The sequence below is a fragment of the Myotis daubentonii genome, chromosome 9 (genome assembly GCF_963259705.1).
Source record: "Myotis daubentonii chromosome 9, mMyoDau2.1, whole genome shotgun sequence".
In the NCBI taxonomy this organism is placed as follows: Eukaryota; Metazoa; Chordata; class Mammalia; order Chiroptera; family Vespertilionidae; genus Myotis; species Myotis daubentonii.
This window is the reverse complement of record NC_081848.1, coordinates 39,268,734-39,293,906: the sequence shown is the minus strand read 5'-3', so window position 1 is coordinate 39,293,906 and position 25,173 is coordinate 39,268,734. Positions and strand designations below refer to the sequence as shown.

Below are 25,173 nucleotides of genomic sequence, written 5' to 3'. Positions count from 1 at the left end.
GGGTCCTCAGCAGAGGAGGGTCCTAAAATTCGCCTCTGCCTCACCCCCCAGACCCACACTCTCCTCTGTCTACCCCTGGGTGCAAGTGTCTGAGCGTTTTGTAAAGTGTCAGGCGTTGACCACGAGTGAGCGAGGCCACCTGGCGGAGCAGCCGGCCTTCATAGTCAGGCCTGGCGCCCTGGAGACTCACCGAGGGTCGCCGGGCGGGTCGCTACACTTTCCCAGCCCGTTTTCCGTCTGGTGGTGGTAGGGGCCGTGTGAGGTGAGGGTGGAGGTGTCACGCGGGGTTTGCCTCCTACGCATTAGTGTGGAGGTGAGACACTCCTCCAGCCACAGCCCATGGTCAACTGCGCTGGTCATTACTTGGGCCCACTCGCTTGACCCTGACCCCTGACCCCCGTTGTCCTGCAGGCCCAGCTCCCCGAGGGGCAGAAGAAGAGCAGCATGCGGCACAAGCTGGTGCACTTGACCCTGAAGAAGAAGTCGAAGCTGACAGAGGAGGTCAGCGCAGACCCGGGCGGCCTCAGGGGGCCCCGCTGGGATGGGAGCAGGCGTCCATGCTGCCTGTCCTCAGGGTGCTGGGACGGCAGGCGACAGGACAGCGTAGGGGGTGATCGGGGAGGCGGGAAGAGGACAGTGAGGTCAGGCGGGGGTCAGGTCGGGGAGGGCTTCCCGGACGAGGGGACCTGAAGGCCGGGGAGGGCTGGAGAGGCAGCTGGGGAGGGAGGACGTGCCCTGCCATAGCGTTTGTCTCAGGACCTTTCTGTGGGATGAGTGCCACGGGCACCGACACTGTGATTTGTTTGGGCTCATTGGTTAGTCACCTTGCCTTTTCCGAGAACCACCCCTGCCCTGCGCTCCAGGTTGCTCAGGCTGGGAGGGCAGACGGACACAAACCCAGGCGGCTACAGCGCAGGGCTGGCCCCCCTGTGCCCCTACATTTGCACACACCAGTGCTTCTCCCTAAATTCCTCCCTCCTCTCCTCTGCCCGGGGGTGGCCTCCTCCGGGAAGCCTCGTGCGCCCCCTCTACAGCCACCAGGCTCCTCCTCAGGGCTTCCACGCTGCCTTTGCCTCCGGCCTTGTCCTGTTCCCCATCTGAGGCTCGAATCCAGTCTCACAGTCGTGTAGCCCGAGATCCAAGTCCCACCTCTGCCGTTGGGTGTCTGAGACACCCACTCTGTGGGTCCCTGGCGGGGGGGTGGCAGTGCAAGACGACAACTGTGGGTGCTCTGTAGATGTGAGGCCTCCCACACCCCTTCCGTCTGGAGGGCACGTTCTCACTGCTCACCTCTCCCTCTCCCCTCACCTGGGCAGGGTGCAGGGCTGGGGTTGTGGGCTGTGTGAGACCAGGGAGAAGAACCCAGGCTGGGCGTTGCTCACACAGAGGGGCCAGGGCATTGGTGACAGGTGATGGTGACGGGGGAGTTGGAACTGGGATAAGCTCTGGGTGTCAGAGTTGTGTGGGAGCCCTGGAGAGAGAGGGGTCCTGCCAAGAGTTGGAGGAGCAGATCCCTGTCCTGACTGGTAGGGGGTCGGGTGGGGTGTCAGGGCGGCTGCAGAGGAGCCTTAACCTCAGAAGTGGGTGCCAGCAGGCCATGCTCCCGGCCTGTGGGCTGGTCATGGACCCAGCGTCTGTTCTGCATGGGGTGGGGTGGGACAGGATGGGGGCAAGACTGGCCCCTCCCAGGATTCTGCTCTTGGGGCGGGGGGTGGGGGGGCAAGGAGGGTAGGCAGACTCAGGCAGGAGGCAGGTCCCTCACTCCTCCCTGTGGCCCAGGTGACCAAGAGGCTGCACGACGGGGAGTCCACGGTGCAGGGCAACAGCATGCTGGAGGACCGGCCCACCTCCAACCTGGAGAAGCTGCACTTCGTTATCGGCAACGGCATCCTGCGGCCAGCGCTCCGGTCAGCGCCCGAGGGACGGGTGCAGGGACGGGTGCAGGGAGGGGTGCAGGGAGGGCGGCTGCTGGGGAGGCAGCGCTGGGTGTGGCCTGGGGAGGCTGCTGGTGGCTGAGCTGTGGCTCTGTCACCTTAGCCAACAGGCCTGCTGGTCACGTGGCCTTGGTAGAGTTCGTTCCTCTCTGTAAGCCTCAGTTTCTTCTTCTGTAAGTGGGGGGGGGGGGGCCGGGGGGAACGGTAATAAGTGGACCTGTCTCAGTAAGTGGTAGCTGTTGTTATCATGCCCTGACATGCGTCTCCTGCTTTAACCGCATCCCTGCCAGCTCATGCCTGGTAGTGCCACCTTCCCCGCCCAGGCCCGGGGGGCTCACCTCAGGTCCCTGGGGGTTGGGGGAGGAGAGGGATGATGGAGGCGTCCCCAGGATCAGCTCAGCTGGGTCAGTGGAGGGGAAATGGGCCTTTTCTGAGAATTCGCAGGACGGTCGGGCGGGAGAGCTGATCCCATGCGCCTGTGTCCGCTGGCTGGGAGGACAGCAGGGTGGGGTGGGGAGGGGGGGCGAGCTCCATTTCACCCGAAGGAAAACTGAGGTCCAGAGAGGGCAGAGACGTTCCCAGGAGTCACTAGCCTCCCAGACCTTCTGCCTTCCCTCCAGGCCTCCTCGGTGCTCCTCCAGGCCATTGAAGAGATGGTCACAGGACCCAGGGCCACCCGCCTCCAGGGAGAAGGGGCAGAATTTGTGGCCCAGTTGTCTCAAGAGTAGACCTACAGCGGTCACTTCCAGGGAACACAGTGGCCAGAGCCCCGGGCAAGAGTCGGAGGCTGGGGTATTGACTCCCCGAAGGACCACAGCTGGTCCTCCCCTTTTCTCGGCCCAGGTGACCCCGTAGGTCCATAAAGTGATGGGGGTCAAGGACTCCCAGCTGCCGGTGATAAAGTTTTCATTGGCTCCTGACAAGATGGAAAAGATAAGGGTGCTTCTAAAACTAAATTTGATTTATTTGAAGGCCTGTTCTTTGTTCTGAGACGTCAGCCTTCCTCCTTTTTGAATATGAAAATTACCTTTGTTCTATGAAATAATTGTGACCTAGATAATGGGCAGGTTGTGTGTGTGTGGTGTGTTTTAAATGTCCTTATTTGCCATGATGAAGAGTTAGCAGCGTCCAGAATTTATTTTGAAGTTGCATTGGTTGGTTAACTCTCAAAATTGGGAGCCACTGAATGAATTAGGCAGTCTCTCCTTCCCACCTCGGCCTGCCTTTCTGAGAGGGAAAGAGCCACGGGGGCCCCCTGGTGGCCACATTATCACCGCGGGCTGGCACTTGGCCCTGAGCAGGCAGGCAGTGTCTCAGTCGCAGCCAGCAGTGAGTGACAGGTGGTGGTGACTGAGGGTTTGGTGCTAGGTGCCTTATAAGCCTCGGCTCATCTTCTGCACAGCAATCCTGTAAGGAAGGTACCACCGTTTCCCTATGAAATGAAAGCAAAAGCCCACCTTCATTGCTGTCATCTGATTACAAAAGCAATACACGACCACTTGAATATTCTAACGTTACAGAGATGTATTGAGAGAAGGTCAGAGTTGCTCATTCCGCCCCACAGAGTGAGTCCCCAGATGTTTTTGCTGTTTCTGTTCTGCCAGTTGCCATTAGTAGCAATTGCACCTGCTCTCATGACCGTGGGCTGGGCTCAGAAAGGTGAACTCTCCTGCCTCGGCCACCCAGCTGGTGAGGGGCCTGCGCATCTCATCAGAGTGGTCACCAGTGGCTGAGGCCGCTGTGCCCCAGAGCAGGATATGTGCCCCCCTCAGGATCACGGGGACTGTCCGTGGGTCTGACTGGCGTTAGGAAGGGCTTCGTGCCTGGTGAGCCCGTCTCCAAAGCAGACCCCCTTCCCCAGGCCTGGGCCCGGCCGTCCTCACCCGGCCTCACCCTGCCTCTTCTTGGATGGTCTTGGTCAAGTAGCAGAGGAAGGCCTGGGTGGCCCACCTGCTGGGGACTTTCCTCTGAGCCGTCTCCCTTCCTGCCCCCTCCGCCTGCCCAGGGATGAGATCTACTGCCAGATCAGCAAGCAGCTCACCCACAACCCCTCCAAGAGCAGCTACGCCCGGGGCTGGATCCTCATGTCTCTCTGTGTGGGCTGCTTCGCCCCCTCTGAGAAGTTCGTGAAGGTAGGGCGGGCGCCTGGACTCCCGGGCGGGCGGGAAGGGGAGCTGGGAGAGGGCAGGGGAAGGAGCGCCGAGGGGTGAGGCCCCGCCCGCGTCATCTCGCGGGGCCTCACAGCGGCTACCAGGCCCGTCTTCCTGTCCCCGCCGCCCAGGCACCCAGAACTTCACGCCGTTCTCCCCTCAACCAGTTGTGTGTGAGGAGGCTGAGTCTGACAGCACCTCGGGCCCCTCGCCACACTGTGTTCGAGCAGGTGCTTCAGTTCCTCTCAGGCCTCTTCCTGCCGGCTCCTTGGTGCCAGGCCCTGGGTGCTGGGGACACAGACAGAGCCGGGGACAGCCTGGCGGCCAGTGCTGTGAAGAGGGAGGCACTCGTCAGGGAGGGCCTGGAGGAGGAGGAGCAGTTAAGCTCGGGGCAGGGGGGTACCGTGTGTGGGGTGAGGCGAGAGGCATGGCTGAGACTGGACAGGTCTGGGTGGTGGCCCTGTTGCCAAGACGACGCATGTGGACTTCATTCTGAGGGCAGCGGGGAGCCATGGAAGGCAGGGGGGGCCGGGGGAGACGCGCCTTGGAAAGCAGGCCCTGAGCGTGGGTGAGGGATTGGAGGCCGGAGGCCCAGCGAGGCTGCTCTGTGGCCCGGGCGGGGCCGGAGCGGGCCCTCAGCTGGTCCCGTCCGTCCGCAGTACCTGCGGAACTTCATCCACGGGGGGCCGCCGGGCTACGCCCCGTACTGTGAGGAGCGGCTCCGGAGGACGTTCGTCAACGGGACGCGGACACAGCCGCCCAGCTGGCTGGAGCTGCAGGTGCGCCCCCCCCCCCCCGCGTGCGCATGTGCACGTGTGTGTGTGCGCGTGCGTGCGTGTGCGTGTGCGTGCGTGTGTGAGTGTGCGTGTGTGCGTGCATGTGTGTGTGTGTGTGTGTGTGTGTACACGTGTCTCCGGCGCCCAGAAAAGTCCCCGCTTTGGGATTCTGGGCTCCTCACCCGTAAGTTCTGGAAGCCCAGGCCTCTTGGAACAGAACCCCCAGCCGATGATGGACTCCCTCCGTTGGCTTCATGGTCAGAGTGATTCAGGCAGGGCTTCCCACTGCGCCTCAGTGGCTTCGTTGGCCGCACCGATACTCGTGTCACAGGGCCCTGTGAGGGTTTGGGACCTGAGGGCAGAAGCCCTGGTGTGTGGCAGTGCCTAACCTCCCAGCCCCAGGGACTGCCTCAGGGGCCCCAATGTTCCCATTGAGTTGGGGAGCACAGCAGGGCTCCCTGGGGACCTGTGACCCGGGACATACAATGACTGGGTGAGATGCTGGGGCCTGGGGGCCTTGGGGGAAACTCCAACCTCCTAGGCAGCAGGGAGCCAGGAGCCCAGAGGGGCCAGCTGGTCTGAAGTGAAGGGATCCCCACCAACGCTCCTTGGTCACTTTCAGGCCACCAAGTCCAAGAAGCCCATTATGTTGCCTGTGACATTCATGGATGGGACCACCAAGACCCTGCTGACGGACTCGGCCACCACGGCCAAGGAGCTCTGCAACGCGCTGGCCGACAAGATCTCCCTCAAGGACCGCTTCGGGTTCTCCCTCTACATTGCCCTGTTTGATAAGGTAGGGCCGGCCCTGCAGCGCCCGCCCGGGGCTGCCCACAGGTTTCCGGCTCAGTGCTGCCACCTACTGGCCACCTTGCACAGTAACTTACTTCCAGGGCCTTGGTTTTCTCTGTTAGCTGGTGGTAACTAGCTCCCGCCAATTCTTTAGGATTGCGGAGCCCTCTTAAGCCCCTAAAGAAAAGTCCAACAGAACAGTGTTGAAGCCCAGAACTCACTTCAGTCATATGCCAGAGACAGGCTGCAGGGTCCTGCAGCCACGCGGCTCTCCGAGATTCATTTTCTCATCTACTAATGCGGATGTAACTCCTCATCAGGTTGCTGTGGCCATTTCTTTTCACTCTTAATGGCCACCTGTCACGTCTAGGCCAGGAGCCTTCTCTGTGGCGCTGGGCCTGGGGATGGCTGATTTTACCTCCACACCCAGCAACATCACACCCAGCGGAGGTGCCCCCACCCTGCAGGTCCGGGATGGAACCACGTGTCCGACACAATTTATCTGGATTTTTCTGCTGTACAGATGGATACTCTTGCATTTTCAGGGGCCATTTGTGCATCCGAGTTTCCCAAAAGGCTTACTCTAGGAAATGGGAGCTCCCGTGGCTGTGCCGGCTCAGAGCCCATGCCTGGGGCCCAGGGGTCCTGTGCTGGCCTGCCTCCAGGGTGACCTGGGCACCTCCCTGCTTCTCTCTGAGCCTCGGTTTGGCATCCGAGAACAGTTGGCACAGTTGGTGGCTCTTTGTAGTCCTTCCTGCTGGCTCACCTTCCCACTGGGTGACCTCTGCCCACAGGTGTCCTCCCTGGGCAGTGGCAGTGACCACGTCATGGATGCCATCTCCCAGTGCGAGCAGTATGCCAAGGAGCAGGGTGCCCAGGAGCGCAATGCCCCATGGCGGCTCTTCTTCCGCAAAGAGGTCTTCACGCCCTGGCACAACCCCTCAGAAGACAACGTGGCCACCAACCTCATCTACCAGCAGGTGGTGCGAGGCGTCAAGTTTGGGGAGTACAGGTGTGAGAAGGTGAGTGCGAGCGAATCTTCCGAGTCTCCCGGCTGATCTTGCTTGGCTCGCGGTCGCCTGTTTTCTGAATTCGAATTCGGGCTGAGTGTTTACTGTCTGGGATCCGCCACTAGCTAATGCGGAGGTTAGCCTGACGGAGGGCGGGCATGCTCCTCGCTCCTCCCGGAGGTAACGCTGCCCACAGGAGCCAGGGCTTTGAAGCACAGCCCGGACTCCGCCAGTGGGAGGCTCCCGCACCTCTGTGGTGGCTGCTTCACACTTGCTGTGCTGAGTTAGTCTAGGAAGCTCCGCTCGGAAGGATCAAGAGATCCACTCATGAGAAGAGAGTTTGCACACGTGGAACCTTCTATCTCCTTCTGTGGACAGGAGCGGTGTGGTTGTTTTGTTTTTGATGATGGTGATGACGGCTCTCATGGTACCTGTGATTCCGTTGGTGATTATGATGGCGGGAGGAGGATGGAGATGATGGAAATGAAGGGGACGGTTGGTGGTGGTGGCGACGGTAGAAGTAGCGATGGTGTAGGGGTAGGTGTGAGGGTAGTGACGATGATGATGGTGTTGCTGATGGTGGTGGCGAGTTGATGTTCAGGCAGGAGGTATCAGGACAGCCGTGTCCACCGCTGAAATCCTGAAATACTTTGAACTAGTTGGGAAATATCCACTGCCTCTGAAGCTCCCAAGAGCCTTTCTTTACTGCCCCTGCTGCCAGAGCCTGGGAACCCCAGGCAGGCATCACGGGTGCTGCCATGCACCAACCACGGGCAGAGAAGGGGCAACTGCCCAGTGCCCAGCTGGCTCTCTAGAGCCTCGGCACTGTCGCCTATGGGTTGTTCAATACTCTGACTGTCCTGGGGGTGTGATGGTGATGGTGATGGTGATGGAGTTGGTAATGGTGACACACTCCCTTCACTCACTGTCTCCAGCAGTATCAGGTCCCCCACTCTCCAGGGCAGTCCCTGCCTGTTCTGGTGTTTGCCAGCCCCAGTTGTTATCTTATGGGGTTGAGGATGTAGTGGCTGACCCATGACCAATGGGCTGGCTGGTCTCTCTGGGTCAGCTTGGTACCTCTGGTGCTGAGAGGACCCAGGAGAAGGCAAGAATGTGGCCCTGCCCTCAAGAAGCTCATGGTTCCACCAACCAGACAAGTTCTCCTGGTGAATCGGTGAGAGCTCAGGGTGCAAAGGCCAGGGGCTGAGGGCCCAGGAGGCAGGGCCCCGGGCTTCGGTCATGGGCAAGGGCTTCCCGGAGGGGGTGTGAATGAGGTCTCCGCACACACCCCAACCCCACCTCAGGAGGACGACCTGGCCGAGCTGGCCTCCCAGCAGTACTTTGTGGACTACGGCTCCGAGATGATTCTGGAGCGCCTCCTGAACCTCGTGCCCACCTACATCCCCGACCGCGAGATCACGCCCCTGAAGACGCTCGAGAAGTGGGCCCAGCTGGCCATTGCTGCTCACAAGAAGGTAGGGGGGCTGGGGGGCTCTGGGAAGAGGGGGTCTCTGGTGGTTGAGGCCAGGAAGTAGCACCTGGGAGATCAAAGAAGTCACAGCTCTCACCTGACACGTCCGCCCACAGGCTGCCGGGGACAGGCTGGCACCCTTGGCCTCCTGCTTCCCAGCCACCTGCCTTCCTCCACCGCGCACATTGGTTCTCTCCTGTCTCTGTCATCCGCTCTGGCCTGGGTTCCAGGGATACAGAGATGGCTCACATCCAGCCCTGTGGCCCATGAGGGAAGCCGGGTGCAGGGCTGGGGGGGTCCCGTCCTAGCCTTGCACAGGCGCTCTCTAGAGCCGCACCTCAGTGGCACTGGTGCGTGTTGGGGAGCTCCCAGGAAGGGCGCCCTCCGTCCTGCCTGCGGGAGCCCTGGCCCACCTTCCTGCCTGGGGAGCTTTAGGGCCAGGCCCCCTCGGGCTGCTTGTCGGAGGCCCCAGGCCCATAACCAGCCCTGAGTAGCTCCCTGTCAGGCGAAGGGGCTGCCCAAGTAGAGCGGGGTGGCCTGCTGGGGAGCCGGTGGGGAAGCCTGGCTGCTGGAGGGGACCCCAGGCCGCCCCACCTCCAGGCCCTGGTTGTGTAAGAGCAGAATTACCTTTGCACACAGTTGCCAGAGGGCTTCACAGACCAGCAGTCTCTCAGGCCCTCGCCTCTTTCCACCCAGCCTCCCCCTGACGCCCCCTGCACCCCCTCCACATCTAGGCCAGGCTCAGCACCGACGCCCGCCCTCCCCTCCAGGAAAGACACTGTTCTCCCTCCATCCCTCCGTCCCTCTCCTTGGCCACCTCCTCTCCATCACCCCTCACCCCCGTCGGCTGCTGGAGCCCGTCCATTCCCTGCCCCTGCCCTGGCTGCAGCCCGGGGCTTTTCTGTCACTCGGGTGCATTGGGAGCTCCCCGCAGGCGGGACCCTCGCTTCCCTAGCAAGTGGAGTCAGGGGAGGGCAGGTGACGGGCGGCTGGGGCTGATGGGATGGGTCAGGCCATGATGCCCAGGAGGGCACCATAGCCCTGGGCCACGCCTGGCCTGGGGACAGGGACATGTGAGTTCCAGGCAGAGCACACGTGACGTCTTTTGTCCCCTGTCCTGGTCTGTCCCCCTCCAGGGGATTTATGCCCAGAGGAGAACTGATTCCCAGAAGGTCAAGGAGGACGTGGTCAACTACGCCCGCTTCAAGTGGCCCTTGCTCTTCTCCAGGTTTTACGAAGCCTACAAATTCTCAGGTACCGCCGCCCCCCTGCCTCCATGCCCTCTTCCACCCTCCCTGCGGCCACAACAGGGCGAGGCCGGAAACAGGTGCCCCAGCCAGCCAGGCTCCTGCCTGCGGGGCTGCGGGTCTCTCCAGGCCAGTGCGCTGAGTGGGTCCCACCTCCCACAGTCCAGTTGGGCTCTGTGGCACACAGTAGGTGCTCAGCGGCACAGTGGGTTGAACAACTGGATGGGCATGGAGATCATTAGAGCACCTACAGGAACGGGTGGCCCAGAGCAGGGGCTGGCTGACTCCATGAAGCTGAGAGTGGATGTGGCCACCTGTTCACTTCCATTAGCTCAGTCGTCCTGGGGCTGCCATCTGGGGGCACCTGCTCTGTGCCAGGCCTCGGGCTTCACAGAACCACCAGTTGTCAGGCTGGAGGGAGCCTTGGGGCTCGGTGAGTCCAAGCCCCACCCGCACCCCGCCTCACCGCAGGGCGGGGACTTGTTCGCAGCTGCACAAGACCCGTGGCACCACTCACACCCAGGGCCCTGGTCCCAGCACCTCCCCCACCGCACGTGGGGCTTTGGCCATGGGAGGCCGTGCTCTGGGGCTCAGTTTCCATTTCTGTAAAATTGAAGGCAATATACCCTCTGCCCTGGTGGTCGGGAGGATTGGGCAGGGCTGGGCCCAGGAGAGGGGGGCCCCCTCTCAGAGCCTCGGTCTCTGCCCCAGGCCCCAGCCTCCCCAAAAACGACGTCATCGTGGCCGTCAATTGGACGGGCGTCTACTTCGTGGATGAGCAGGAGCAGGTGCTCCTGGAGCTGTCCTTCCCCGAGATCATGGCCGTGTCCAGCAGCAGGTCAGTCCCACCCGCACCCTGCTTCCTGCAGAGCAGGGAGTTGTCGAAGCTGCGCAAAGACCCGACAGGGTCCTGATTCAGCTCTGTCCGAACTGAGGAGGGGCAGAGGGACACACAGACAGACAGATGGGCTCCTGGAATAGACTGGCGTTCTCTGGGCTGTGTTGCTGTGGGCAGGGTTGGGCCTGGCCAGTTCTGAGCAGGCCCGTGCCAGGCACACAGGATGCAGCGGTGACTGGATAGTCCTCCCCCTTTGAAGCTTCAGGCGAGAGGGGAGATGGATATTGACAGGTCATGGTAAAGCAGGATGAGGGTCATGAGGGCTGTGGGAGGGCAAGGAGGGCTTCCTGGAGGAAGGGGTATCTGGGCTGAGACTAAAGGCTGAGTAGGAATTAGACAACAAAAGGGACGTGGGCTGGGCTGCTGCAGGCCGGCCACGTCTGACGCAGGCTGAGCCGTGTCGGACCTGGGCGGCGCCTCACCCTGGCTAGGCCCGCCTCTCCCTGGCCGGGCCAAGCCTGACTGCGCTGGCCTTGGTCTCCTTCAGGGAGTGCCGCGTCTTGCTCTCGCTGGGCTGCTCTGAACTGGGCTGCGCTTCGTGTCACCCGGGCTGGGCAGGACTGACCCCGGCGGGGCCCTGTTCTCCGTGTTGGTCCTGCAGGGGAGCCAAACTCACAGCCCCCAGCTTCACGCTGGCCACCATCAAGGGGGATGAGTATACCTTCACCTCCAGCAACGCCGAGGACATCCGTGACCTCGTGGTCACCTTTCTGGAGGGGCTCCGGAAGAGGTCTAAGTACGTGGTGGCCCTGCAGGACAACCCCAACCCTGGTGAGTGGCTCCTGGCACGGGCTGCCAGGCACCGGGGTCAGGGGCGTCAGGCAGCTCATCCCCCTTGGCCTTGGCCTGGCCTGTTACCCCTCCTTCCCCAGATACTCTTGGCTCCGACTGAACAAACAGCCGAACTCTGCCTCCCGTCTGCGCTCTGTGGGGACTCTCTCCCTCTCTCCCTCCCTTCCTGGTCTTGAATACTTACCCTGTCACCTCCTCCAGGGGAGTAGGGGTTCCTCCTCGGTGTACCCAAATACCCCCATCTTCAGATGATGACAGCAGTAGCACCTCACTGAGCATCCTGAGCCTCCTAGGCCCTGGGCAGAGCAGTGGAAAGACAGAGGGGCAGCGGGCCCTGGCCCCGCCCTCAATGGGGGCAGGGGCAGGGGCAGGGGCAGGGGCAGGAGCAGGGCAGACAGTGCAGTGCCTGTGCAGTGACCAGGGAAGCCAGAGGCTGTGGGACCCCAGAAGAGCGGCCCCAGGCAGCCTGGGGTGTGGGGACGAACACGGGTGTGAGTGTTTGAGGCAGAGAGCAGATCACAGGCCAAGCACAGGGGTGGAGAAAGCACGCACGTGTCTGGGATCTGCAGAGTTTGGTTTGGCTGGAATGGGGGAAGAAGAGGAAGGGGCCTGGAGGTGGAAGATGTCAGGAAGGCAGCCCCCGACAGGCCTTACGAGCATGTCAGGGAGTGTGGGCTTTCTGCTAAGGGCAATGGGGAGCCACAGAAGGCGTTGGAGCAGGAGACTGGCCACTCTGATGGCCATGTCTGCGTGGAGGGCAATGGTAAGGTGGAGGCGGGGTGGCCAGTGAGCAGACATGACAGGGTCTCAGTTCTTCCGTGTGAGGAGCGGCTTCTAGGTCATCAACCCAAAGAAAGATGTTTTAACCCAGAGTCTCCCTCTGCCCCCATGCGGCCCCTCTCACCTCGGCCTCCCAGCGGGCGAGGAGTCGGGGTTCCTCAGCTTCGCGAAGGGAGACCTCATCATCCTGGACCACGACACGGGAGAGCAGGTCATGAACTCCGGCTGGGCCAACGGCATCAACGAGCGGACCAAGCAGCGTGGGGACTTCCCTACCGACTGCGTGTATGTCATGCCCACGGTCACCATGCCGCTGCGGGAGATCGTGGTATGTGGATGGGGCCCCCGAACCCCTCCTTGTCTTCTTTCCACGTCTGAGGGAGGGATGACAATAGACACCTGGCCTGCAGCTCCGTCAAGATGAGCTGGGGGTCCTCTGGGACCACAGACTTAGGGCTGGGCGGCTGTCACGCCTGGAGAGGGGCCTGAGAGTGCCTCAGTGAGGAAGTGCCCAGGGGCAGGGGGGAGGAGAGGGGGCAGGACGGCACCTGACTCTGACCGGAAGGGCAGTGGGGGCAGAGCTGGGGAGGGAGGCCCTGCTTCTTTGGACTCCCCTTGTGCGCAGCACCGAGAACTCAGAGCTCAGCTTCTCCAAGCAGCTCCCTGAGCAGTTCTCACTGTTCCCTCCCGCCCTGTCCGGCCTTTCTGACTGACCCGACCGGGTTCAGACCCAGGGCACTGAGGGAAGGGTCCTGAGCCCAGCAGCCTGGAGGCAGCAGCAGCTTCAGAGATGCAAGGAGCAGAGGGGCTGCCAGGCTGAGAATGGGCACAGGGTCCCCTGAGTCCCTGAGTAACAGCCTCCCTGTCCCCCTCTCCCCCTGTGAGAGGGCTCTGGGCTTTGTCGAGTGGATCCCAGGGCCCCAGGTGGAGAGCTGACCTCAGCCCCACCTCTTGGTCTCTAGGCCCTGGTCACCATGACCCCTGACCAGCGGCAGGATGTGATCCGGCTCTTGCAGCTGCGAGCGCCGGAGCCTGAGGTGCGCGCCAAGCCCTACACCCTAGAGGAGTTCTCCTACGACTACTTCAGGTGACTGGGCAGGAGAGGGGGGAGAGGGGCCCGGGCAGGGACCTGGAGAGGGGCCTGGCAAACGGCAGGCTTCTGCGACTCTGGTGGGGGCATCACAAAGCAACCCCACCTCTGAGCAGGGTCTGGGTCAGAGGGAGCAGGGGACCGTTTTTGTCCTCGAGATGACCCTTCTATGTGTCATCTTATCCTTCCTTCATCTGAGAGAAGGTGACTGTGCCACCCCAGGCGGGATCCTGGGCACTCATGACTCGCAGTCCTGGTGGGGAGATGGGCACACAAGCAGGAGCTGTGACTCTGTGTACCCAGCATGTGGCGGGGCTGCTGGGGGCAGAGGCGAGGCTTCCTGGAGGAGGTGGCCTCTCGCTGAGCTGTGTAGGGGTGACTCGGGAAGAGCCCGTGCCACGGCGGAGCAGAGAGGAGAGGAGAGAGGAGGTGGGAGGGGCAGGGCTGTCTGGGGCACAGATGTCAGAACCTTCATTTTCCAGCAGAGAAGGCGAGGCTGGCACTGCCCCGGGTCACGGGGCCGCAGGGAAGCGCAGGGCCTGTTCCTGACCCCTGACCTCCAGCGATGGGGCTGGGTGGGGGTGGGTCTCACAGCTTGGTGCCTGTTAGCGCTGACTGTCCCTGTGCCTGCCAGGCCCCCACCCAAGCACACGCTGAGCCGTGTGATGGTGTCCAAGGCCCGAGGGAAGGACCGGCTGTGGAGCCACACACGGGAGCCGCTGAAGCAGGCGCTGCTCAAGAAGATCCTGGGCAGCGAGGAGCTCTCGCAGGAGGCCTGCATGGCCTTCATCGGTATCCGCACGACGGGTGGGGCGCGGGGAGGGGACCGCAGGGCAGGGTGGGGCCGGGCCTCGGCCTCTAGGGTTTCCATCTAGACACCTGCTTCCCTCTGGGGTTCAGTGGGTCCTGGGCAGATGTGGCGGGATGCTGATGGAGACCTCCATCCATGTGCCGGCACCTTACAGTGTGCAAGGAGCCACCGCACCATCGTCTCTTCTGCCTGTTATTCAGTTGACAGTACTGTTGCCATGTGCTGGGCCAGGCATCGAGACACAGTGGCGACCAGACCCAGTCCCGGGCCTCAGGGGAGACATGCTGACCGGGATCAGTGCTGTGATGGGGTTGGCAGCGCAGTGACCTGACCCAGCCTTGGAGGAGGGCAGGGAGGGCTTCCTGGAGGAAGTGGTTTCTTGGCTGATACCTGAAAACTGAGTAGGACTTACTTAGCCAAAGGGGAGACAGGTGGGGAGTGTTCCAGACACAGGGAGCAGCCTGCACCAAGGCCCCGAGGCAGAACGGAGCAGGTGTTCCAGGGCACAGCTGGTGGGCAGTCCAAGAAGGGACTCTCAAGAGGTGGGCTGGCTCACGGAGGGTTCCGGTCCTGTGAAGAGGCCTGGACTGTGTCCCGAGGCCATGGGGCCCCTGGGCAGGGCTGGCACAGATTCGTGAGTTGGACCGTGCCTCCTGGTGCTGTGAGCACTTCGGATAGAGGACTGGGGGCCTGAGGAGGCGGCCGCAGGAGTTGAGGAGAGGGTGGGCGGTGGACAAGGACGGCAGGGTGGGAAAGCGATGCCCATTTCCTAAGTGAGTAGTCTGAGGCCCAGCGCCGCCCTGCGGCCACAAGCCCTTCCTTGACGCCCTCCCCTCCCCCCCGCCCCCAGCCATGCTCAAGTACATGGGCGACTACCCATCCAAGAGGATGCGCTCCGTCAACGAGCTCACCGACCAGATCTTTGAGGGAGCCCTGAAGGCCGAGCCCCTCAAGGACGAGGTATACGTGCAGATCCTGAAGCAGCTGACTGACAACCACATCAGGTGAGCCTGGGGCTGTGGGCAGGTAAGGGGGCAGGCCCATCCCTAGTGCTCCAGCTGCAGGGCGTCGTAAAGGTCATGCACCCACTGTGATGGGGAGCTCCCTCCCTCCCTCCCTCCCTCAGGGCGGGGCACCACCCTCAGGCTCATGTCCTACCTCCGCCTCAGGGGGGTCAAGAACCAAGAGGTGCGGCTGTGCCCTCTGAGCCTGTCCTTCCCCAAGTTTAACAGGCCCAGCTCCTCCTAGCGCAGCGGCTCTCAACCTGTGGGTCTAGGCCCCTTTGGGGGTCGAACGACCCTTTCACGGGGGTCACCTAAGACCATCGGAAAACACATATATAATTACATATTGTTTTTGTGATTAATCACTATGCTTTAATTCTGTTCCATTTGTAACAAGGACATTGGGGTCACCACAACATGAGGAGGAACTGTCTTAAAGGGCCGCGGCGTTAGGAAGGTTGAGAGCCACTGGCCTAGCTCCTGCCACTCCCTGCTTGAGGCTCCTCTGGATCCTCCTGCCCAGCCCAGAGTCTGCTGTCAGCTGCGGGGTCAGCTCATGAGCAAGTGTCCCATCTCTGGTTCGGGCTGGGCTAGGTGTCAGTTGGAAGCTCTGGCTTAGAACTCTCATGGGCTAAAGGTGCTGGGTCCCAGAGGGTATCACCTTCTTCCCCTGCTGGGCCATACAGCTGCAGGAATGGGCGGTCGGGCACGTGTTAGTCTCAGAGCCTGAGAGAAGCCCTACCATCTCCCCTTATGCCCAGACCCCCAACTCCCTCCCCAGCGGTGTCACTCTCTACAACTCTTTCTCAAGAGCCATACATCAGATCTCTTCACACTGACAAACCTCTGTACGTGCCATAATCACAGCCTGGAAAACTTTTCATCTCCTTCGCATATCAGAATTTTTCTCATCCTTCAAAGCCTAGATCAGTGGTCAGCAAACTCATTAGTCAACAGAGCCAAATATCAACAGTACAATGACTGAAATTTCTTTTGAGAGCCAAATTTTTTAAACTTAAACTATATAGGTGGGTACATTGTTATTAACTTAATTAGGGTACTCCTAAGCTGGCCTTTGCTAAAAACGTCCTCAATCGGATTGAGGTACGTTCGCTGAGGTCGACCCCTTCCAACTCTCCCATCCACACTCGTCTTGTATACTTGTTTCATCTATCTCCTTTCGTTCATACTCTCTATATGTTCACCCCCCCACTCTTCTAACGCCACTTCTTCAAAATAGACTCACCCAGGCTGAAAACCGACTTCTGCGCATGGGCCACGAAGTTTCAATCGCACTGTACGTGCGCGCCTGCACGTGGTATTTTGTGTACGAGCCACACTCAAGGGGCCAAAGAGCCGCATGTGGCTCGCGAACCGCAGTTTGCCGATCATGGGCCTAGAGCAAGTGCCACCTCCTCCTAGGAGCCCTCCAAGATTCCTCCCTGTCAGATAAAGGAGCTCAGAATGGTGTCTGAGGGAGGCCCGCGGCTGTTCTAACTTAGTGCTATTCAAAGAGTAGGAGAGTTACAGAGCTTCTGCCAGAACAAATCACACACTTCTTCCTTCATAGGAAAGTCTTGTTAAAAAAAATAAAAATCTTAGTTCAGTGGTTCTCAACCTTGGCTGCACCTTAGAATCACCTGGGAATCTTTTTAAAATCCTGATTTCTGGGCCTCATCCTCCAGAAATTCTGTTTTTTTGTTATGGGGCGAGGCCACAACATTAGTAACAAAGAAACAGAATTTCTGGAGGATGGGGCCCAGAAATCAGGATTTTAAAAAGATTCCCAGGTGATTCTAATGTGCAGCCAAGGTTGAGAACCACTGTCTTAGTTGAGCCAAAGTACTTGGTGACACAGCTGATTTTCATTCTGGCATGAGCATCTTATCTCCCTGTGGCTGTCAGTGGCCCCTCATGGTTCAGCTGACTACACTTTGAGTAGCACTAATTGGATCGAGCTGTCAGGGAGGTGGGTCCATTGGTCCTCAGACAGGGGTGGGGGTCCCGCCAGGCGTGTGCTGCTGTGGTGAGGAGCCGAGGGGTGTGCAGCCCCGGGTGGTGCTCAGACCCCGTGATGGGGCCGTGGTACCCGGCTGGACACCACCCCTCTTCCTGCAGGTACAGCGAGGAGCGGGGCTGGGAGCTGCTCTGGCTGTGCACGGGCCTCTTCCCCCCCAGCAACATCCTCCTGCCCCACGTGCAGCGCTTCCTGCAGTCCCGGAAGCACTGCCCCCTCGCCATCGACTGCCTGCAGCGGCTCCAGAAAGCCTTGAGGTACAGCAGCCCCAGGGGCAGAGGCAATGGCACAGAGCTGGGGGGCAGGCATTGGGATGGGCTCCCGGCCACACCAGGTTTGTAGGGCGAGCCCCCTTGGGGTGAGGAAATGACCACCAGCAATTGGGACCATCCCTGGGGTACCACAGAGGTCAGCTCGACAAAGGTTGCAGCACCCAGTGCCCGTTCGGACCCAGTTGAGTCTGGTTGCTCAGAAGGGTTGGCTCATGCCTTCAAGTCTGTCAGGGAGGCAGACGCCTGACCGCACTTCATACTCTGAAAAGCCCACCTGCACCCTTCCCTTCATTCGGTCCCTCCACAGCCCTATGCGGTGGGCACTGCTATCCCATTGTACAGATGGGCAACTGGAGGCCCTGAGAGGTTTAGTGACTGTCACCTGGTAAGACGGATGGACGGGGATTGAAGTGCGTGTTCCGTCTCCAAAAGTTCCCTCGGTTCCTCGTGTCATGCGCCAGCTGGCCCCTGACTGTGTCCCCTCCACCCCCGGCTTTTAGAAATGGGTCCCGGAAGTACCCCCCACACCTGGTGGAGGTGGAGGCCATCCAGCACAAAACCACCCAGATATTCCACAAGGTCTACTTTCCCGACGACACCGACGAGGTGAGGGCCACTGGCTGCTTGGTTCGTGGACGGCCCGAAGCACCTTCATGAGTGCCCTCGGGGGCACGGGGGGCAGCCCGAGTCCTCCCCTCCGCCATCCCCACGTTTGCCCCTTCCTCCTGCCCCTCGTGGAGTCAGAGCTCAGTCAGGTGGGCACCGACCCCTGGGTCAGGAGCCTCTGGGTTCCGGTGAGCAGCTTCCTTGAGAAGGTCCCCGCCCCCCAACCCCCCAGAGGAGGCCTGGCCTTGGAACCAAGTGCCTTCTCCCTGGAGCTGAGCTCAGTGTGGTGCCCCCTCCCTGGGCCACTTTCCTCAGACCTCCCTCCCTCCCTCCCCCCACATGGCCTGATTGGGGGTCCCCACCACCCTGTCCCCTTGTCCAGAGGTCCCTTTTGTCTTCCTGTCCCGCCCATTCAGCCAGGCTGCCTCCTGGTGTCCACTCCTGACCCCATCAGCGTCTCGTTCAGATAAATGCGTCCAACATTGAAACTTTTGGTCTGAAAAGCAGTTTTAAAACTTGTCTAGAGACTAGAGACTCAGAAATGCCACGACAGGATGCCAGACACAAGGACAAAACTCTCTGAGACCCTTTTCTGTCCCCTCCCTCATCACACTCCTCCTCCTTCCCCAGACTCCGCCCACTCTGTCCCTCCCAGCCCACTCTGCCCCTCCCAGCCCACTCTGCCCCTCCCAGCCCACTCTGTCCCTCCCAGCCCACTCGGTCCCTCCCAGCCCACTCTGCGGTCCCTCCCAGCCCACTCTGCGGTCCCTCCCAGCCCACTCTGTCCCTCCCAGCCCACTCTGTCCCTCCCAGCCCACTCTGGCTGCCTCCCCCTCTTTTTTCCTCCCCCCTTTCTCTGAAATTTGCTCTCTTCCTCCTCCTGTCTCCTTCCAGTCGCCCCACCCCCACCCCCTGCCCCCTGTGCTCCTCCACCATCACTCAGGCTTGCTCAGCAGGCCGAGGGCCCTGAGGCCCAGGCTGAGTCCTGCTCAGGGGAGGACGATCTGGGAAGACCCAGACAGGAGTTAGCTGCCTTGTTCTTTTCATAAATGCTGTGCCTAGCTCTGGACCCCGGGAGCCCCCTCGGAGGGGGGTGTCTTGCATAGGAGGGGCTGGTCTCATTGGGGGCACAGCCAGAGCCAAGTGAGCCCCCTCCCCCAGGCCTTCGAGGTGGAGTCCAGCACCAAGGCCAAGGACTTCTGCCAGAACATCGCCGCCCGGCTGCTCCTCAAGTCCTCGGAGGGCTTCAGCCTCTTTGTCAAAATTGCAGACAAGGTGGGTGGCGAGTCTTGCCTGCTCTTGGTCTGTTGGTTCGGACATTTGCTGAAGCCTTAGCAACTCATGGGGCAGCAGGGGGAGGAAACGAGGGAGGGAGGGAGGGAGGGAGGGAAAGGGGAAGAGAGAGGTGCTCCTGTATGTGGCATCCCCGGGTGCCCCCTTACAGGCAGCAGCTGCCCCAAAGTCTCTCCTCTGGGGCACTGCACAGCTAGCCTCACACCAGGCCCCTCCCCCCACCCAGCACACATATACTTCCAGATTTGACTTGACCACTCCCTCAGCTGCCGGCTGAGGCCAATTAATCCTTGAACTGACCCTTGACGAGAGGGCAATCATCCCCACCTGACAGGTCACAAAGCCCGGGCTGAGAAAGGTGAACCTATCTAAGGTCACACAGAAGGGGCTAGATCTAGGTGGGTCTGCCTCCATAGCGCAGGTCCCACATTGCTCCCCGCTTCTCTGTGCACGGGGTCAAAGGCCCAGGGCCAAGCCCCTTCCCCTGGGAAGGCTTCCCTGACCAGCACGGGCAGGTAAGTGCTCCCTCCCATTCGCTCCAGCTCCCGGTGCATCCATGTCTGTCTCCTCACTTCATGACTGTCCCTGTGCCTGACACGGGGCGCAGAGGGGTCTCGGTGAGGTCCTGGACCCAGGATCGCTTAGAGCAGTGGTTCTCAACCTTCCTAATGCCGCGACCCTTTAATACAGTTCCTCATGTTGTGGTGACCCCCAACCACAAAATTATTTTCGTTGCTACTACATAACTGTAATGTTGCTACTGTTATGAATCGTCATGTAAATATCTGATATGCAGGATGTATTTTCATTGTTACAAACTGAACATAATTAAAGCATAGTGATTAATCACAAAAACAATATGTAATTATATATGTGTTTTCCGATGGTCTTAGGCGACCCCTGTGACAGGGTCATTCGACCCACAAAGGGGCCGCAACCCACAGGTTGAGAACCGCTGGCTTAGAGCCTGCAGGAGGAGCAGGACGTGGATGCCGCAGACTGTGCAAGGCAGGGACTGGGCCTCGTTCTCAGCCTTTTCCCGGGGCCCAGAGCAGCGTTCAGCAGATCTTTGCTGAATGACAGAATGGAGTGACTGTCCCTCTGCGCAGGCTGTGTTCTGGAGACACTCAGCAGGCACGGTCGGGCAGGGTGGGGCTGGTACACGGACACCCCTTCTGGCTGCCAGAGGGAGTCTGTGGAGAAGGGGCCACCAGGTCCTGGGGTGGGGAAGTCAGAAGACAGTATTGCTCCAGCTAAAGTGAGGGGACTAGAATGGCCATGTCCTTAGGTCATCAGCGTGCCTGAGAATGACTTCTTCTTTGACTTTGTCCGACACCTGACAGACTGGATCAAGAAAGCACGGCCCGTCAAGGATGGTAACGTGAGGCTGGGTCCTGGGTGCATCCGAGGCCCAGAGCAGGGTGGGGCTGGCTCAATGTCATACCCAGAGGGTCTCCTCGGGGGCTGGTGCTGGGCATGGGCCCATCTCGTCCTGGGACCTCTGGGTGACACCGGGCTGCCCTCTGCCGCAGGAATCGTGCCCTCGCTCACCTACCAGGTGTTCTTCATGAAGAAGCTGTGGACCACCACGGTGCCAGGGAAGGACCCCATGGCGGATTCCATCTTCCACTACTACCAGGTGAGCCGCCAGCACCGCTCTGCGGCTGTGGCCTCCGCGTGCGGCGTGCGGCCTGTGCGCCTGTGGAAGCGGAGACCTGTGTCCTGGCCGGGCGGGGCTGTACCGGCACAGCCTTGGGGAAAGAATTGTCCTGCTCTCTCTTCTGGGATGCTCCTCTCTCGGGTCTCTTCCTCTTTACCTGCTGAGCTTTTGGATGTGAATTCCATCATCGGATGTGTCATTTTCTCAATCACACTTTACATTCAGTAGTATTTTGTATTAGCTCCAGGTGTGCAGCATAGTGGCTAGTCATATACTTTACCAAGTGTCCCTCCCGTCCAGCATTTTCAGTAGCCACCTGGCAGCATGCCTCGTTATTACAGTGTTATTAACTTCCTATGCTGTGCTTTAGATACCCAGGACTGTTTTGTAACCGCCAATCTGTACTTCTCAATCCCTTCACCTTTTTCACCCAGTCCTCTAATCTCCCACCCCTCTGGCAACCATCAGTCTGTTCCTTGTATTTGTGAGTCTGTTTCTATTGGTTTATTTTGTTCTTTAGATTCCACATGTAAGTGAAATCATATGGTATTTGTCTTTCTCTGACTGCCTTATTTCACAAATGTGTGGGGTTTTGGGGTAGTATTCCATTGTGTATATGTACTACAGCTTTTTTATCCAGTCGTCTACTGATGGGCACGTGGGTTGCTTTCATAACTTGCTTATTGTAAATAGCGCTGCAATGAACATAGGGGTGCATATATTCTTTCAAATTAGTGTTTTGGGTTTCTTTGGATATACTAGACCCAGAAGTAAAATTGCTGGGTCAGAAGGCAGTTCTATTTTTAATTTTTTGCGGAATCTCCATGCTGTTTTCTATGAATCATCTTAAGGGAAGTCTTCCCTGTCCCTGAGACTCTGTCAAGTCACTTTGTTCTGTGTTCTCATAGCACTGGGAATATTTCCTTCAAAGATTGGGATTGTACATTGGTTTGATGTGATAATGTCTGTTCTTGCTTTGCCTATAAGTTCAATGAGAGTAAGGAGGATATATGTTGTTGCTTATAGGGCTCGGCTCATAGTTGATGCTCAATAAGTAGATGTTGGCTTGATGGGTGGGTGAATAGGTGACTCTGTGAATGGATGGGAGAAGGATGGATGGTAAATGAATTTTTGAATTGGATATCGGTGAATGGATGGGTGAATGGGTAAGTGGCTAGGAGGGTTGGTAGGTGGATGGATGAACAAATAGGGAAATGGATGGAAACAGATGTGTGGGTAGACCCATATGGCTGGGTAGATGGATGGATGAGTGGGTATAGATGAGCAGATAAGTGGTAGCGTGGATGAGTATATGAGTGAGTACGTGAAAAGGTAGGTGGGTCACCATTGACTTGGGTTTCTGATTTGCCCTGTGTCCTCAGGCAAGCCTCCATTTCCCTACGCTTTAAACAAGAGAGCTTCAAGGCTCCAGGAGCCTGTGGGTGGTGCTGGCCCTTTAGAGCAGGGGTCCTCAAACTACGGCCCGCAGGCCACATGCGGCCCGCCGAAAACATTTATCCGGCCCGCTGGGTGTTTTTGCCGCCGCTGCCTGTTGCTTAGCAGCCGACTAGTTTTTTTTTTAAACTATAGTCCGGCCCTCCAACGGTCTGAGGGACAGTGAACTGGCCCCCTGTTTAAAAAGTTTGAGGACCCCTGCTTTAGAGGATTCATCTTTGTTTTTGAGTTACCCGTCATCCTCAGTTACTCTGGCTCTGGGTCTGGAAGTTCAAGGTGCGGAATGGGCTGGTGCTGCTGCTGCTGCTGAAACCAGCCAGTCTCAAGGGATCAGTGGAAGGAGGCTGGCTGAGAGGCTTTTCCCACAGAAGGACAGGCCTGGGCGGAGAGGCTTTTCCCACAGAAAGACAGGCCTGGGCAGGCTGGTGAATTGTCTCAGGTTCACCAGCTGGTCACTGTGAGTTTCTGCGTTTTTGAAATGGGACTGCTCACCCCGCTGGACTGTTATGAGGGGAAATGACATACTATTCCCACGCAGCTCTGTTTTGAACTGCAACGTGCTGAACCTGTGCGGGCACAATTGCTGTTGTCCTGCCCTGTGCCATTTCCCCTTAAGGAGGCTGGAGAAGCAGGTGGACCCAGCCTCAGGGTGGTAGGGAAGAAGTGCCTGCCTCCCTTTGACCTGTTCCGTCTCTGGCAGGAGTTGCCCAAGTATCTCCGAGGCTACCACAAGTGCACGCGGGAAGAGGTGCTGCAGCTGGGGGCGCTGATCTACAGGGTCAAGTTCGAAGAAGACAAGTCCTACTTCCCCAGTATCCCAAAGCTGCTGCGGGAGCTGGTGCCCCAGGACCTCATCCGGCAGGTCTCACCTGACGACTGGAAGCGGGTGAGCATGGGGGTGGCGGTGGGAATAAGGTCCCCCACAATGGGTCTCCGGGCACCCCAGGGGCCAAGGAGCAGCCAACAGCCCAGAGAAGCGTCTCCTGTGGCCCCACATGTCATAGGGTCACCCTCCCATTCCCTCTCCACTTGCTTTAGTCTCCAGTCTTTCAGGCAAAGGAGTCAGGCAAAGGCCGCTTTGCAAAAATGTTCTGTCCTGGTTACCGTGGTTACTGTGATGGCTGTGGTGTCCTGGCTTTACTTGATTGCTACTCTTTGGCCTGCTCGCTTGGGGGAGGGGAGGGAGGGCAGCAATCCACTAACTGGGATAAGGAGGCAGCTCCTCATGGCTCCAGGACCCCATCCTTTGCCTGGCCCTCCAAGGCCCATGACAGCTGCTGACAGAGCAGATGGGGGAGGGGCAGGGGAGAGGACTGACCCAGCCTCCCCCTGCAGTCCATCGTCGCCTACTTTAACAAGCACGCGGGGAAGTCCAAGGAGGAGGCCAAGCTGGCCTTCCTGAAGGTCATCTTCAAGTGGCCCACCTTTGGCTCAGCCTTCTTCGAGGTGAAGGTACGCTGTGGGCAGCTTCTCAGAGAGGAGGGAGGTGGGGGGAGGGGGCCGAGAGGACAGGGACTCCTCCCCAGGACCGTGGGGAGCAGCGGCGGCCTCTGCGCCTGCCCTGGCCAGGAGAGGAGAGCTCAGGACCTGTCTCAGCCGGTGTCTCGGCTAAGTGCTGAGCCCTGGGCTCGGTGCTGGACACAGAGGGACAAGACCTCAGCCTGGAGGGAAGCAAATGTGTAAACAGGCCAGACTCTCGGAGGATAATCTGTGGGAGCTCTTGTCAAGGTGGCATGGCAGGGCTGCCAGCACCCTGCCCCCCTGGCACCGAGTTGGCAGGAGAGGTCAACTTAATCCCAGCTGGAGCATCTTTATTCTGCCCCAAATGCACACAGCTTTTCCTGCTCTGGGTCCCCACCTTGTTTTTTACTTTCTTTACTAGCAAACTACGGAGCCAAACTTCCCGGAGATCCTCTTGATTGCCATCAACAAGTATGGGGTTAGCCTCATTGATCCCAGGACCAAGGTGAGCAGAGACAGGGCAGAACAGGCAGGGGCAGGCTGCTCTGTCTGCATCCCTAATAAAGCCCCTGCCAGCCTCCACCCTCACGTCACCTGCCCTCGTGGCCACACATCTTAAGAGGCTGTGCTTGTTCCATCTACTTCCTGACCCTCATCTGCTCCATCCAAATGGCTCTGCTAGTTACTAAACCCAGGGAACTCCTTAGTACTTCCCTGTCAGCGTCATTGGACACTACCATCCACTCTGTCCTTCCTACACGCTCTCTGCCTGTCGTGGGCAGCATGGCAGGCTGTGCTGGGGTGACTAATGCTCATATTTATGGGCCAAGCAGTCCCACCCAGGGGACCAGGAAGCACAGACCTACCACGTGCACAGGAAGACAGCTGCACTGCGGGCGCCAGTGACCCCTGTCTTCCTCTTGGCTCCGTGCTTGCCTGGTTTTCCTCTCAGACCCGACTGTGGGCTTCCTCTCTATCCAGCCCATAACACTGTGCTCCCCAAGGTTCTGTCCTGTCTTTTCTTTTTAATCTTTCTTGTTGAAAGTATTACATATGTCCTCCTTTTCCCCCATTGACCCCTTCTAGCCCCCCCCCCCCCCCCCCCCGTCCCCACTGTCTTCTTCTTGTCTCTTTCCTAGACTTTCCCTGGACTCTCTCACCCAGGACCACAGTTTGTGCCTTTAGGCCTCCGACATGTCCACTCCCAGTCCCACATCCCAGCAGTCTCCTGACTCCCTTGGGTGTCCCGCCTGCTGGTCCCAACCCAGACATGGAGCAGGAAGGCCCCTGCCCCCCCAGCAGCACTCTGGCAGAGCTAGCCTCTACCCTCCTGCTTGTCTTCCCAGGGCCCCAGGCCCTTCCTATGGGTGGTGTCTGTGGGCTGGAGCTGAAGGGAGTGAGGCCAGAGAGTCCAGGCTGTGCAGCCTCAGACCTTCTGTTCCCACAGGACATCTTGACCACGCACCCCTTCACCAAGATCTCCAACTGGAGCAGCGGCAACACCTACTTCCACATCACCATTGGGAACCTGGTGCGCGGGAGCAAGCTGCTCTGTGAGACATCGCTGGTGAGAGCTCCTTTCCAGGCCTGGCGGGCGCCCCTGCCGCACTAAAGCTTCGGCCGCTCTCCAGGCCCTGGAGCAAACGTGGGGAGT

The 25,173-nt window shown here is 59.5% G+C and overlaps 1 protein-coding gene across 1 annotated transcript in view; it reads left to right on the top strand.

Annotated features, from left to right (window-relative positions):
- The window catches only part of MYO7A (myosin VIIA), an 87,608-nt gene that overhangs the window by 55,794 nt on the left and 6,641 nt on the right, over positions 1 to 25,173 (top strand). The window contains exons 26-48 of the mRNA XM_059708395.1: positions 412 to 501; positions 1,780 to 1,907; positions 3,940 to 4,066; positions 4,744 to 4,863; positions 5,483 to 5,656; positions 6,447 to 6,674; positions 7,967 to 8,137; positions 9,270 to 9,387; positions 10,092 to 10,218; positions 10,880 to 11,049; positions 11,988 to 12,178; positions 12,813 to 12,937; positions 13,575 to 13,732; positions 14,602 to 14,755; positions 16,874 to 17,029; positions 17,545 to 17,650; positions 18,812 to 18,925; positions 20,232 to 20,319; positions 20,476 to 20,582; positions 22,759 to 22,944; positions 23,394 to 23,510; positions 23,941 to 24,024; positions 24,967 to 25,086. Of these exons, the coding sequence (XP_059564378.1) occupies positions 412 to 501; positions 1,780 to 1,907; positions 3,940 to 4,066; positions 4,744 to 4,863; positions 5,483 to 5,656; positions 6,447 to 6,674; positions 7,967 to 8,137; positions 9,270 to 9,387; positions 10,092 to 10,218; positions 10,880 to 11,049; positions 11,988 to 12,178; positions 12,813 to 12,937; positions 13,575 to 13,732; positions 14,602 to 14,755; positions 16,874 to 17,029; positions 17,545 to 17,650; positions 18,812 to 18,925; positions 20,232 to 20,319; positions 20,476 to 20,582; positions 22,759 to 22,944; positions 23,394 to 23,510; positions 23,941 to 24,024; positions 24,967 to 25,086 (3,159 nt within the window). The remainder of the gene's footprint in view (positions 1 to 411; positions 502 to 1,779; positions 1,908 to 3,939; positions 4,067 to 4,743; positions 4,864 to 5,482; positions 5,657 to 6,446; positions 6,675 to 7,966; positions 8,138 to 9,269; positions 9,388 to 10,091; positions 10,219 to 10,879; positions 11,050 to 11,987; positions 12,179 to 12,812; positions 12,938 to 13,574; positions 13,733 to 14,601; positions 14,756 to 16,873; positions 17,030 to 17,544; positions 17,651 to 18,811; positions 18,926 to 20,231; positions 20,320 to 20,475; positions 20,583 to 22,758; positions 22,945 to 23,393; positions 23,511 to 23,940; positions 24,025 to 24,966; positions 25,087 to 25,173) is intronic.